The 15739-nt window shown below is 46.0% G+C and overlaps 1 protein-coding gene across 2 annotated transcripts in view; it reads right to left on the bottom strand.

The window, feature by feature from the left end:
* Window positions 1-15739, bottom strand: part of iqck (IQ motif containing K) — a 122545-nt gene that overhangs the window by 58323 nt on the left and 48483 nt on the right. The window contains exons 5-7 of one of the 2 annotated variants that reach the window (XM_072481888.1): window positions 13037-13189; window positions 10025-10077; window positions 9419-9496 (exon numbers count right to left, since the gene is read on the bottom strand). In XM_072481888.1, the coding sequence (XP_072337989.1) occupies window positions 9419-9496; window positions 10025-10077; window positions 13037-13189 (284 nt within the window). The remainder of the gene's footprint in view (window positions 1-9418; window positions 9497-10024; window positions 10078-13036; window positions 13190-15739) is intronic. The other variant, XM_072481889.1, reaches the window with a different exon arrangement.

Raw genomic sequence — 15739 nt, 5'->3', positions numbered from 1 at the left:
ACTGCTTTAGTAAACCACGGTTCCCTCGCTCGACCACTTCCTCCCTGCCTGACAGGTACATACTTATCATGCAGTATCTGTTCCTTGAACAAGCTCCACATTTCCATTGTGCCCATCGCCTGCAGTTTTCCTCTCCATCCGATGCATCCTAAGTCTTGCCTCATCGCATCATAATTGCCTTTCCCCCAGATATAACTCTTGCCCTGCGGTATATACCTACCCCTTTCCATCACTAAAGTAAACTTAATCGAATTGTGGTCACTATCACCAAACATCAAAGTCCCAGGTACCAACCCATGGCGCAAGTTCACCCACCTTATTCTGGATGCTCCTGGCATTAAAGAAGACACACTTTAAACCACCTTCCTGCCTGCTGGTACACTCCTGCAACTTTGAAACCTTACTCATGATGGGCATTAGAGATGGGCAGTGAATGCTGGTCCAGTCAGCGACACCACAATCCATAAACAAATGTGTTTTTTTAAATACCGCTGACAAGTGTGTTGAGGCCAGCAGGATATCTGTTCTTGTGTTGGCGATTACAGACGGGCAACTTTGATGATGGCAAGATCTAGCACCCTTTTCATCCCATCATATATACCCTGGAAATTTCTGTTGTCACAGTTTGGATTTCTTGGTACAGGTTGATTCATTGTTTATTTGTGCAGCAGCACAATCAGACAAAATGATACAACATCAACTCTCTCCATCCAGAGTGGGGAATCTGTGGAATTCACTACCACAAAAAGTAGTTGTGGCGAAAATGTTGTGTAACTTCAAGAAGGAATTAGATATGGCTCATGGGGCTAAAGGGATCCAAGAATATGAGGGGGAAAGTGGGATCCGGGTATTGAACTTGATGATCAGTTGATATTATAATGAATGGTGGAGCAGGCTTGAAGGGCTGAATGGCCTCCTCCTGCTTCTATTTTCTATGTATGTTTCTATGTATGTAACCCCTTAACTGTATCTAAGCGATGCAACTGCTTGTCCAACAGCATGGATGGACAAATCAGAACTTTCTACAGCTCAACATCATTGCGGCTGTAGCCATTTCTTCAGCCTTATCAAAAATGCTGCCCCCTGATACTATGGTTTCAATTCCAACTGGGATGTTAGTGAAAGTTTCTTTAAATACATTAAAAACAAACAGGAAGCAAAAGTAGACATTGGGCCGCTCCAAAATGACGCTGGAAATCTAGTGATGGGAGACAAGGAAATAGCTGAGGAACTAAATAAGTACTTTGCGTCAGTCTTCACAGTAGAAGACATGAGTAATATCCCAACAATTCAGGAGAGTCAGGGGGCAGAGTTGAATATGGTAGCCATCACAAAGGAGAAAGCGCTAGAGAAACTAAGAGGTCTAAAAATTGATAAATCTCCGGGCCCAGATGGGCTACATCCTAGAGTTCTAAAGGAGATAGCTGAAGAAATAGTGGAGGCGTTAGTTATGATCTTTCAAAAGTCACTGGAGTCAGGGAAAGTCCCAGAGGATTGGAAAATCGCTGTTGTAACCCCCCTGTTCAAAAAGGGAACAAGAAAAAAGATGGAAAATTATAGGCCAATTAGCCTAACCTCAGTTGTTGGCAAGATTCTAGAATCCATCGTTAAGGATGAGATTTCTAAATTCTTGGAAGTGCAGGGTCGGATTAGGACAAGTCAGCATGGATTTAGTAAGGGGAGGTCGTGCCTGACAAACCTGTTAGAGTTCTTTGAAGAGATAACAAATAGGTTAGACCAAGGAGAGCCAATGGATGTTATCTATCTTGACTTCCAAAAGGCGCCTTTGATAAGGTGCCTCACGGGAGACTGCTGAGTAAAATAAGGGCCCATGGTATTCGAGACAAGGTACTAACATGGATTGACGATTGGCTGTCAGGCAGAAGGCAGAGAGTTGGGATAAAAGGTTCTTTTTCGGAATGGCAACCGGTGACGAGTGGTGTCCCGCAGGGTTCACTGTTGGGGCCACAGCTGTTCTCTTTATATATTAACGATCTAGATGACGGGACTAGGGGCATTCTGGCTAAGTTTGCCGATGATACAAAGATAGGTGGAGGGGCGGGTAGTATTGAGGAAGCGGGGAAGCTGCAGAAAGACTTAGACAGTTTAGGAGAGTGGTCCAAGAAATGGCTGATGAAATTCAATGTGGGCAAGTGCGAGGTCTTGCACTTTGGAAAAAAGAATAGAGGCATGGACTATTTTCTAAACGGTGACAAAATTCATAATGCTGAAGTGCAAAGGGACTTGGGAGTCCTAGTCCAGGATTCTCTAAAGGTAAACTTGCAGGTCTAGTCCGTAATTAAGAAAGCAAATGCAATGTTGTCATTTATCTCAAGAGGCTTGGAATATAAAAGCAGGGATGTACATCTGAAGCTTTATAAAGCACTAGTTAGGCCCCATTTAGAATACTGTGAGCAATTTTGGGCCCCACACCTCAGGAAGACATACTGGCACTGGAGCGGGTCCATTTATCATCACCTTTTATGTATATTCTTATAAAGCTTTTGTAAAAACTACATATGGGTTTTAGATATGAATCAATTTTACTCTGATGATTGATTTCACTTTGGGTAAGACGTTAGGTACTTTAAGCCAGTTATTTCAGTTTTGTTGTCGGAATTTTGGAATTTTAGAATACACGGACTGAAGCAGATTTAATAGTAACATTCAAAAGAAAATTGGATCATTTGCAGAGTTATGGAGAAAGAACAAACAGCCAGCCAAGGACTGTGATAGTCACCTCTCAGGGGCACCGTCATCATCGTCAAACCCCATGGCCCCTCTGACTGAGGAATGATCTATGTAGCAGGCTGAGGCTGCCCCTGCATTCTCACTGCTGGAGCAGCTTCTATACATCTCTGCACTGGGCCTCCACAGTGAGAATGAACACCACATGCATCACAGCTACCAGCAGTTGTCAATAAGCAGATCGTCTCCACCTCAACAAAGACGACAAGGCTGGTCAGCACCGCAGAGAAGTGGGCGAGAGCGAGGGCAGCCACATCAGGCAGAGCACCCAGTGATTTACTGCACTTTGCCTCACACTTCCTTTCTTCAACACAATGTAAATTTGACACATGGGGCAAAATTCTCCGTAATCGGCGCGATGTCCGCCGACCGGCGCCACGAACGGTGCAAATCAGTCCAGCATCGCGCCGCCCCAAAGGTGCGGAATCCTCCGCATCTTGACTGGCCGAGCCCTAACCTTGAGGGGCTAGGCCCGCGCCGGACTGATTTCCGCCCTGCCAGCTGGCGGGAAAGGCCTTTGGTGCCCCGCCAGCTGGCGTGGAAATGACATTGCCGGGCGGCGCATGCGCAGGAGTGTCAGCGGCCGCTCACGGCATCCCGCGCATGCGCAGTGGAGGGGGTCTCTTCCGCCTCCGCCATGGTGGAGACCGTGGCGAAGGCGGAAGGAAAAGAGTGCCCCCACGGCACAGGCCCGCCCACATATCGGTGGGCCCCGATCGCAGGCCAGGCAACCGTGGGGGCACCCCCCGGGGTCAGATCGCCCCGCGCCCCCCCCAGGACCTCGGAGCCTGCCCGCTCAGCCTTGTCCCGCCGGTAAGGTAGGTGGTTTAATCCACGCCGGCGGGACAGGCATTCTAGCAGCGGGACTTCGGCCCATCCGGGCCAGAGAATCACCAGGGGGGGGGGGCCCGCCAACAGGCGCGGCACGATTCCCGCCCCCGCCGAATCTCCGTTGCCGGAGAATTCGGCAACCGTCGGGGGCGGGATTCACGCCAGCCCCCGGCGATTCTCCAACCCGGCGGGGGGGTCGGAGAATCCCGCCCATGATGCCAGACATGTGGGGCGTCATTCTCCGCCGGCGGGAGTCTCCGTTCTGCCGGCGCCCGGGGGTTTCCCGACGGCGTGGGGCTGCCCCACAATGGGAAACCCCATTGACCGGCCGGCGTTACGGAGACTCCCGCCGGCCGGTCAGCGCAGAAATGTGGCGGGGCGGGTAGGAGAATTTCGCCCGTGATTTTTAAAAAAAAATTTAGAGTACCCAATTCATTTTTTTCGAATTAAGGGCCAATTTAGCGTGGCCAATCCACATACCCTGCACATCTTTTGGGTTGTGGGGGCGAAACCCACGCAAACACGCGGAGAATGTGCAAACTCCACACAGACAGTGACCCATAGCCAGGATCGAACCTGGGACCTCGGCACCGTGAGGCAGCAGAGCTAACCCACTCTGCCATCGTGCTGCCCTAGACATGTGATCTTAACATTTCTAAAGGTGAGACTGGAAAAGAGTGAAAAGACGGTGAAGGGAAGCAAGAAGCATTGAAGGAGGAAGGTGAAACATTTGGACTGACACGCATCACCTGGATCTATCCGAGGCTGTGTCTTCAATGTAAGTGTTCTGACAGGCAACTCAATGTGAGCTCAGTCCATGAAGTCCTCCTGGATCAGAGGGCTCAGAGCTGAAACACTCCAGAGTCAGGTGATCCCCAAGTTGACAGCATCCCAATGAGACTCGAGCCCTGCTCTCAGCCAGGAAATCTCTCTGTGCAGCATGAGCCCCTCTGTGTTCTGCATCTTCCTCCTCCGCCTCCTCCGGTGAGCCGTATCATTCCAGTACTTCACCCTCTTCAAGGTCCACACCTCTCTAGAGGTTATGTTATGGAGAGTGCAGCAGACAATCACAATACACGGGATCCTTGCGGGAGAGTAGTATAAGGTGCTGGAATCGGATCCTCAGAAGGAAAATGGCCTGCTCGATAATGGCCCTTGTGAGCAAATGGCTTCAGCTATCATAGAATTTACAGTGCAGAAGGAGGCCATTCGGCCCATCGAGTCTGCACCGGCTCTTGGAAAGAGCACCCTACCCAAGGTCAACACCTCCACCCTATCCCCATAACCCAGTAACCCAAGCCAACACTCAGGGCAATTTTGGACACTAAGGGCAATTTATCATGGCCAATCCACCTAACCCGCACATCTTTGGACTGTGGGAGGAAACTGGAGCACCCGGAGGAAACCCACGCACACACGGGGAGGATGTGCAGACTCCGCACAGACAGTGACCCAAGCCGGAATCGAACCTGGGACCCTGGAGCTGTGAAGCAATTGTGCTATCCACAATGCTACCGTGCTGCCTTTATAGTGCCTCTGTGGTTCATCTTGAGGTCACATAAAGGGATGTGTATCTATCTCTTGCCCCCTCGAATTCATCCATGTAATTTGGGGTGCTGGTGTGGGAGGGTGGGGGAAAGAGTGCTGGAATAAAGAGTTGTGTCATCCCGGACTGCCAGACAATGAAGGAGTCATGGCAGCTGCCAGGACATTAAGTGAACTCTCCTATGAAGCTCCTGTTGCAGTCGCAGATCAGTTAACACTTGAGGGAGTGGAAGCCTTTCCTGTTACTGAATCTCACTGGCTGATCACTCGGTTCATGATCACAAAGGTGTAATCGATGATGCCTTGCACCTGGGGAATCCGGCAATGGAAGAAAAACCCTCAGTGTCTGTGAGGTCCCATCTATATGACGTTGAAGGCATTGACCAGCTCTCACAAATAAGGCATCAGTGAGATGTAGCGGTGTGCAACCATTGCCAATTCCACAGCTGATCCTTGGAAGGAGCCAGATGCAAAGAAGTCCAAGGTCAGCAATGTATTGGCAACTGAAATGAAATGAAATGAAAATCGCTTATTGTCACAAGTAGGTTTCAAATGAAGTCACTGTGAAAAGCCCCTAGTTGCCACATTCCAGTGCCTGTTCGGGGAGGCTGGTACGGGAATTGACCCCGCGCTGCTGGCCTTTACAAGCCAGATGTTTAGCCCATTGTGCTAAACCAGCCCCCTAAGAGTAGGGCTGCGAGATATGGGGTCTCCCACCATGAGGGCACAATTCTCTATGAATAGTGATCTGCATGGATAGAGACAGTCTCCTGTGGCACTGGTTTTCTGACATCTTGTGATAGGATCTGCCAGCAAATAGCTAAGCTGAGTGTCATGATACCAGCTGACAAGTCAGGTCCCAGAAGGAAACCTAGCGTGATTGAGCCAAACCTTGATTTAAGAAACTGTGGAAGAAAGCTACTGAGCAAATTCACAGGAGTGTGTTGCTGAACTTTGAATATTTACTAAAACAGAAAAAAATTAACTATATTATACCAGACAAAAAAGTTAGAAACATCTCAATACAAATACAAGATGATGATTAAATTTCCCAATATTCCTTTGCCCAGACACATGGACCAGGGAAGAGTAACCACTAGCTTGACACAAAGGCACCTTGCTTGAGACTGGCACACGACTGGTGGGTTTTGACATCACCATCACCACTCTCTGCATTAGCTGGGAGGACAGGCATACTAACATCAGTGTCCTTGAAGGAGCCAAGAGCAGCAGCAGATCATCCGAAACCAACTCCACTGGGCTGGCCACGTGTTTAGGATGTCAGAGTCCCGACTTCCAAAGCCACAGCCCTATACACTGGCCGAACATGTACAAACGACACTTCCACAATCTCTACACACATCATGGTACCAGTATGTCAATAGCTGCATGCCCCTGTCAGCCATGCTCCCTTTTATAGACCCACCTATCATAGTGCAGCTATGACTGTTCTCTGCTGTATTGCCGCCTGTCCCTGACCCAACATGCAACCCGTGCGCTCCCACTAAAATTCCAAACTCACCTTCAACCATCAAACCATGAGCTCGTCAACAATAGTGTGGGTTTCTGAGCCCCACCTTCTCCAGTTCTGAGGAACCTCGCCAATGGCACAACAGCCAAAGGAAGCCAGCACACTGTCCTGCACCACTATTTGGAGCTCCATCCTCTCCCCCAGACCCCTCCCCATCCCCTGCCACTGGCAGTGGGACCTAAAAATCCACCCGTTTGGCTCTGTCTCTGCATAACTGCTGCCTAGTCTGCTAGATATTTGCAGACATTTCTGTCATTCTGTAAATGATTACTTAACCTTATAGTTCTCTAGGTCCAACTGAAGTGAATTCCAGCATTATATCAAATGGTTTTTAATTCATTATTAATTGGCAACTTCAACAGAGATGCCACAGGCTGTCTGGTGGCTTAAATGAAAAAAAATGACACTGATGTTCCTCTTGAGGTTAGAGACGGTCAAAAGGAGTCTTTATCCTTTATAAATCGTGTTCATTTCCCGATACTAATATCCAGCACCTTAAATAGCATAAATTCAGATCAATAATTATGAATTACATCCCTAGGCAAAATAAAAGCTTATCAATGTGAAACGGTTTATTATCCTTTTCTTCATTTTTTTTCTCATTGACTTTTGTGGTTTAACTTCTGGGGCGGGATTCTCCGACCCCCCGCCGGGTCAGAGAATCGCCGGGGGGGGGGGGGGGGGGGCGGAGTGAATCCCGCCACCGCCGGCTGCCGAATTCTCCGGCGACAGGGATTTGGCGGGGGCGGGAATCGCGCCCCGCCAGTCGGCGGCCGCTGGCAAAGGCCGCCCCAGCGATTCTCCGGCCCGCGATGGGCCGAGTGGCCGCCCATTTTCGGCGGATCCCGCCGGCGTATGTTACGACAGGTACTTACCGGCGGGACCTGGCTCAGCGGGCGGCCTACGGGGTTCTCGGGAGGGGGATCAGGCCCTGGGGTGTGCCCTCATGGTGGCCTGGCCCACGATCGGAGCCCACCGATCCGTGGGCAGGCCTGTGCCGTGGGGGCACTCTATTCCTCTGCGCGGCCAGTGTAACGGTCCACGATGGTCGGCCGGAGATGAACCCCCCCTGCGCATGCGCTGGGATGACGGCAGCACACGCTGACGCTCCCGCGCATGCGCCAACTCACGCCGGCCAGCAGAGGCCCTTCTGCGCCGGCTGGCACGGTGCAAACCACTCCGGCCCCGGCCTAGCCCGTGAAGGTGCGGAGGATTCGGAGTGGTTCACGCCACTCCTTCCCGCCGGAGTTGCCCGCCCCGCCGGTTTCCAAAGAATCCCGCCCCTGATTTTTAAGTAATGTATATTCTCTCTCCTCCTAGGTTCCTGTTTCAATGGTAAAGTACACAAGTTACTCTCAGATCTGAGCCAATGCGATTCTGAAATATCTCCAAGAGGAGTACATGAAAGAGAATGTTCAATGACTTTGTCCATTAATGTTCCTGTCATATTTATGATGTAATCACCTTGAAATATTGATTGCCAAACAACAGTGGGCGATATCAAGTGAATAAAATTGATGTAAAATGAAATGTTTTGTGACAGAGTGCAAAGGACATTAAGATCAATAATGTTTCATGATATTAATTTTGAAACGTAGCTCCTTAAACTGATGTTTATACTTTGATCACTTGTCCAGCTGGACTGGGTGGAAATGATTTCCAATTATAGCTGTTACTTGCTGTGTTGTGCTCATTTGAAACAAAAAAATTATGCTTCCAGTAGAATGCAGAACTTTTTCCTCAGTAAAAAGTAAATTATACATTGGGAGCATATGCCTGCAAAAAAAAGGAGGTATGAGGGCGAACTCGAGCCTAGCCACCCATCCTGTGCCACCATTCAGCCTTGGCATGCAACTCCTCCAAGTTCCGGGCAAACATTCTGAGGAAATTAGACACTTTCAACGATGCTCTTTTTCTTTTAAAAAGCTATTGACCATTTATTCCCAAAGAGTAACTTCCAATCATAATAAAAAGCAAGTTAGAATAGTGATTGCCTTTTTGGTGATACTTTCTGAAATGTACTTTCATGACATTTGGCCTCATTAAGTTAATAATGCCAAGTCCCCTCTGTGGTCTAGTCAATTTTCAAAAACAATTAGCTGTGTTTGACAAATCAGAGCACATTGTTTCACATATCATTGAAAATTTGACCTGATTAAGAAAGACAAGTTCCTCTCCAATAAAATGGTTCGTCAGTGAATCAGTATACTGTTTTCCTGAATTTCTTTATCAGCTCAGTGTAATGAAGGAAATGGGCAACCCATATTCTTCAATTCTGGTTTTTTTCCACCGCACATATTTTGATATAACCCTTATGACAGAACTATCTGTTGGCTTTGAAAGAGCCTGTCATACGCAAATGGAAAAACACCTATTTTTATCACACTGAGCAGCATGGTAGCATTGTGGTTAGCACAATTGCTTCACAGCTCCGGGGTCCCAGGTTCGATTACGGCTTTGGTCACTGTCTGTGCGGAGTCTGCACATCCTCCCAGTGTGTGCGTGGGTTTCCTCCGGGTGCTCCGGTTTCCTCTCACAGTCCAAAGATGTGCAGGTTAGGTGGATTGGCCATGATAAATTGCCCTTAGTGTCCAAAATTTCCTTTAGTGTTGGGTGGGGTTACTGAGTTATGGGGATAGGGTGGAGGTGTTGACCTTGGGTAGGGTGCTCTTTCCAAGAGCCTGTGCAGACTCGATGGGCCGAAGGGCCTCCTTCTGTACTGTAAATTCTATGATAATCTATGATAATCTATGAAGTACTTACTGATCTTTAAGCCAATCCTTAACAAAAGGAATTTCATTGAAGGCAACAAATTTCTTGTCTGACCTCCTCAGATTCTTGCTGTGAAATGAAAAAAAATCAAAATTATTAGTTTTTCTTTCATTTATTACAAGTAATAATATGCTTTACTAGCAGGTATACATTATTTAAGTAAATGGACACCATATATTTTGAATTTCTGATCTCATCTCTGGCAAAATAAACTCAGCTCAATAATTTAAAGCCCAGGATACTGAGGCTGGGAGGTTTAGTTGTGCATCTCCCTCTGAACCACAAGCTCTGCATTCAATTTCCACCCCAGGCCTTGATGGCCAAGAAAGCTGTGTTCATATTAACCTCAAAGAAATCCTTCCAAGATGCTAATGGCAGGTGGTAAGAGTGGGAGAGACTGCTGGTTGGCCATGTTTGGTGTGGAGTGGCGCCCCTCAAGCTATAGGTTTCTGGAGACAGGCTAGAGACCTGTTCCGGGTAAAATCTGTTATGGAATCAGATGAAATTCTGCCTTGTGCACCATTAGGTTGCTAAAGTTGTTCCCCATCTATAATACTAAATAAATTGAACGAGAGCTGCAACAGACAAGAAACTTACTTGTATAACCATTCTGACAGGAAGTCACAAGCATTGAACTTAGTCCGTTTTCTCTGCAAAGAAAAGTAAATGCAAGATTGCAAAATCAATTAACTACAAAGAAACACATGTTAAATGATTATATACCTCAAACCAGTCAAGACATTATAATTATCTTTATGAAGAGAAAACCGGTAGCCCCTTTTATCCATTAATGTGGAAATTATTTCATTTTTACTGAGGGATTTTACAGTCAATTTTCATCTCAGAAGATATTGCCTGTATTTTAACAATTGAGACCATACTGATGTGTGACAAATGAAAGGCAATAGAAAATAAAAAAAGTAATTTTATTTCATTGGTTTCTCCCAAAGGAATACAAACAGATTCAAGGGTCTGGATTTTCACTCCTGGGTCAAGGGTGGGGGACATTTCCTGGCTCCTGAAACCTGATCCAGGAGAAAGTGTTGCAGAAGTTGGGATTTTCTTTCTGGTGTGGTGGGGTCTCTGGAAGTCACTGAACTAGTAATCCAGAGACCCAGAGTACTCTGGGATCCCAGGTTCAAATCCCACCACTGCAGATGGTGAAATTTGAATTCAATAAAAATCTGGAATTAAAAGTCTAATGATGACCATGAAACCATTGCCGATTGTCGTAAAAACCCATCTGGTTCACTAATGTCCTTTAGGGAAGAAATCTGCCGTCCTTACCTGATCTGGCCTATATTTGACTCCAGACCTTCGAGGGCAATTAGGGATGGGCAATAAATGCTAGCACAGCCTGCGATACTCATGTCCCATGAACGAATTAAAAAAAGGTGACAGCAGATATAGTGTATGCATTGGTTATGATATTTCAAAATTCCCTGGATTCTGGAAAGATCCCAGTGGATTGGAAACACACTAATGTGCCTCCCCTATTCAAAAAGGGGGAAAGGCAAAAGATAGGAAACTATAGACCAGTTAGCTTGAGCTCTGTGTTGGGGAAGTTGCTGGAATCAATCATTGAGGAGATGACTGAACATTTGGAAGACAAAGCTCAATCCACCATTGTCAGCATAGTTTTATGAAGGGTAAGTCATGCTGACAAACTTGCTGGAGTCCTTTGAGGATGTAACCAGCAACGTGGATAATGGATATATATAGTGCAATCACTTCAGATGCTTTTTTCAAGGTTGAAAAGCCCATGTTATGCCTGCGTCTCCTCCTAACACATAAAACACATTACATTTTTACCTCTCTTCAGCTCTGGGGACATTGAATAGATGAAAATATAAAACAACGTTATCCTGCAGCAGAGGGGCAAAGTAGTGATGTAACCAGGCAATGCTGCAGAAGTGGCACTAAACAGTCCTGGGGATGGACAGGAGGAGAGACTTGCAGATCGGTTCTAGGCCAAAAGGAACACGGAGGCTTTGCATGATCTGGTTCAGGAATATCAAGCGGTCAGGGATTAAAGGCACAGCTAATCTTAAATGCCGAGGTGGTCAAATCCCAGAAGAGAAACTTGAAACAACTGCCATTGCATTTATATAGTATGAGGCAAGGTTTTTAAATCCTGAAATGATACCCAACTACTTGTGATGATTTTGTACAAAAGTAAATGTTTATTAAGAAATAGGGAAAACAATAAAATAAAATGGAATCACACATTACAAATTCTTTAAAAACAGTTTCAAACAATCTTAACTTAACTACCTTCAGACCTAACCTTCTCCATGTATTCAGCAACACCATATAGATTTTAAGATCTATGAAAGTCAGTAATTTTTATCACACTGTACCTTTAAATCTCCCTTTTGTGCCTTCTGAGTTTAATAGGGGTTGGCTTTTCAGTTTGGGCCTGGTTCACACTGCTTGCTGCTGTGTGCTGAGATCTAAAACAGTCCTTTATTAGGTTTCAGTATCTCTTTAAATACGTTCTTTCTCTTTGATCTCTCCATTATCTCACCCTGTTTATTTGAAACTGCTCTCTCCCAGAATTGATTAACTTTATCTCTCTACTTTAGCTTTTACAATTTAAAAGAAAAGTAAACTCGCTCTGTCCATACTTTATCTATGAGCCTTTCTTTCACACCTTGCATATTTTCTCCTTTGAATCACACCAACCCAATCAAATCTATTCCTGTTCTGTAAGTATCTATCTGAAGTTCATTACCATATCAAACCAAGAGTTTAGGTTCACACAGTCGCTCTGATCCTTGCTTTAATCACCACTCACAAACCCCAGCAGCTTAAAAATATTACTAACAGAACAAGATTATAATTCCTTCGGTTTCCCTGACAGGTTTTCTTGACAAGGGAGTGGCATTAGAATCAGCATCATGGAAATGAAAGTTTACTGGGAGTGGAATTAAAACAGAAAATGCTTAAAAATCTCAGCAGGTCGGCAGCACCTGTGAAGAGAGAAACAGAGTTAACATTTCTCGTCTGTATGACTCTTCAGAGGTGAAGAGAGGTAGAATAGGCGACTAGGGGCTTTTCACAGTAACTTCATTGAAGCCTACTTGTGACACTAAGCGATTTTCATTTCATTTCAAATATGATGTGTTTTATGCTGTTGACAAACAGATTGTGGAGATGCCGGCATTGGACTCGGGTGAGCACAGTAAGACGTCTTACAACACCAGGTTAAAGTCCAACAGGTTTGTTTCGAATCACTAGCTTTTGGAGCACTGCTCCTTCCTCAGGGAATGAAGAGGTAGGTTCCAGAAACACATATATAGACAAAGTCAAAGATGTAAGACGATACTTTGAATGCGAGTCTTTGCAGGTAATTAAGTCTTTACAGGCCCAGACGGTGCAACTGGAGAGAGGGGTAATCCCAGGTTAAAGAGGTGTGAATTGTCTCACGCCAGGACAGTTGGTAGGATTTTGCAAGCCCAGGCCAGATGGTGGGGGATGAATGTAATGCGATATGAATCCAAGGTCCCAGTTGAGGCCGCACTCGTGTGTGCGGAACTTGGCTACAAGTTTCTGCTTGGCGATTCTGCGTTGTCGCGTATCCTGAAGGCCGCCTTGGAGAACGCTTACCCGGAGATCAGAGGCTGAATGCCCTTGACTGCTGAAGTGTTCCCCGACTGGAAGGGAACATTCCTGCCTGGTGATTATCGCACAATATCCGTTCATCCGTTGTCGCAGCGTTTGCATGGTCTCGCCAATGTACCACGCTTCAGGACATCCTTTCTGTTGAAAAACAGGACAGAGGTGGAGCGGGTGGCACTAAATAGAAGGTCAAGGATAGGTTGGGGTTCAGGAAAGATTAAATGAAAAAGACTTCATGGACACAAGCCAAAGGGAGCAGCCATGATAGTGTTAAAGACTAAAGCAAGTGTTAATAGTGGGATAAAGGTCAACCTGTCTGAAAGCAAAGTAGCAGTGAGTGTTAATAGCAGAACAAGGGTTAGTGCTTTCTGAAAGCAAACATGAAAACAAAATACAGACTGCACCTGGTAGGAGGGGGAGAGAGCAGAGGGCAGGGTATAAAATCAAGGCGGAGGTCAGAGTTCATGTCTGAAGTTGTTGAACTCAAGGTTGAGTCCAGAAGGCTGCAAAATGCCTCATTGGATGATGAGGAGCTATTCCTCCAGCTTGCCTTGAGCTACCCTGGAACATTGTAGTCTTTAACATATCATTACCACTCTCTTTCTCTTGCATCCATGATATCTTCGTAATTTCTTGTCTCCTGAGCTCCAACCTATTCTGGATCTTCTAGCATGTGCCACTTGCTCCCCCCCCTCTCCCCGCCCCCCCCCCCCCCCCACCCCGCTTTTCAACAGCATAAAATCCACCACATTTCTACCTCTCTTCTGAAGAGTCACACGGCCTGTTTTTCTCTCTACAGCTGTTGTCAGGCCTGCTGAGGTTTTCCAGAATTTCCTGTTTTATTTCAGATTTCCAGCATCTGCAGCATTTTGATTTTGTTTTGGGTTGCGGTTAGTGCCCGGGCTGTTGCCGATGTTCAATGGAGATCAGGAGACGTATAATGCAGCGCACATTAACATGTGACCAGAAAACGATGGCAGATTGATAATTAACTTTCAGTGTGAATGACCTATTGCCTTACGGGGAATGGGGCCTTCAGGCCTTGGCTTGAATCAAACTGGGTTTCACTCCCAAACATGTGGGAGCTTCATTCTGACTTCTGACCACAATGAAAAAGAATGTTGAGGAAGATGTCAATTCAAACTTTATTTGCTCAACAACACAAAACTATACAAACACATTGAGGGAAAAAAAGCAAAGGATGTCACCTCTACTGAATATTTCTGTGATAAGCAAAGTAATTTATGAGCTTGAATGTGAACATGTAAATTGGAAACTTTTTGCTCATTTGGGAAAGTAAATTGGCAATGAAGGAAAACAGGAAATATCTGTACAATGTGCATTGTTCTTTCAGATATCTCACTTGGATAACAGTGAAATGGAAACAATTGCATAAGCACAAGAGTTTAGAAACACGGCAGAACCACTATAAATACTTTGTAGTTGTTAAAGATAATAGGTGGGATTCTCTGGCATCCCACCACAGCGCTTCCCGGCGGCGGGAGACGGCACACTGTTTGCTGGCGGTGGAATTCTCTGCTCTCCGCTGACAATGGAAACTCCCAGTGAAGCCATGCCACAGCGCTGGGAAATCCGCAGGCGGGGGTGCCTGCCGGGGAACCAGAGAATCCTGCTGCCGGCGAACAGCAGCGAAGAATTCCGGCCAATGACCAGTCGGTGTGAATCTGAAAACAGAGTGACTTTTGTTGGTTAGCCACTTTAAAATTTGATTTCATTGAATGTTGAATTTGTAAAGATTAACAATTAAACAGTTTTGCCTGGGGACACTAAGTTTATTAGAAATGCTGACGTGTAGACATCAGTTTGCACGGTAGCACAGTGGTTAGCACTGTTGTTTCACAGTGGCAGGGTCCCAGGTTCGATTCCCGGCTTGGGTCACTGTCTGTGCGGAGTCTGCACCTTCTCCCCATGTCTGCGTGGGTTTCCTCCGGGTGCTCCGGTTTCCCCCCACTAGTCCCGAACGTGCTGTTAGGTGAATTGGACATTCTAAATACTCCTTTCGTGCACCCGAACAGGCGCCGGAGTGTGGCGACGAGGGGCTTTTCACAGTAACTTAATTGCAGTGTTAATGTAAGCCTACTTGTGACAATAAAGATTGTTATATTATTATTGTATTATATCAGTTGAACTACTTAATCATGAGTGTCAAATTATGGTATATTAATTAGTGAGCCCAAAATGCCAGTAACTCCATTTTATTTGCATTATTAAATTTTGCCAATTCTAATTCAAGCCAGTGGTTTCGTTGGAAGCAAGGATAGAAATAAAACTGCTTAACCTCTCTGATTGTGTTTTAATTGTACCCGCTATTGGCAGGAGTTGAGTGGAAGTCAAGCTCCAAATCCCACCGCACAGAGAGAGGTCAAGGATGTGGATTGGGGTAAAATGTGAATGAAGTACCCATCAGCGTGGAATGGAGAGTTGGGAGGGGAGCAGACCTAAATATCCTGAACGATAAATGAGTCACGGTGACAAAAAGGAAAGAGATTTATTTTACGCATCGTAGCTGATGGGTTGACAGTGAACCAGGGAACTAGAATATGGGCCTACAAATGAAAAATAGTACTTACATCCAACATGAAGCTATGAAATTGGCATGCTTATACGTATAAAACAAAGTTTGAAAAGAAGATAAAGCTGAAACAACTGTTGGAGACAGGTCACAGTCAG

Source organism: Scyliorhinus torazame, chromosome 17, assembly GCF_047496885.1.
Source record: "Scyliorhinus torazame isolate Kashiwa2021f chromosome 17, sScyTor2.1, whole genome shotgun sequence".
Taxonomy (NCBI): Eukaryota; Metazoa; Chordata; class Chondrichthyes; order Carcharhiniformes; family Scyliorhinidae; genus Scyliorhinus; species Scyliorhinus torazame.
Note: the sequence above shows the minus strand (reverse complement) of the source record. Positions and strands in the feature narration are given on the sequence as shown.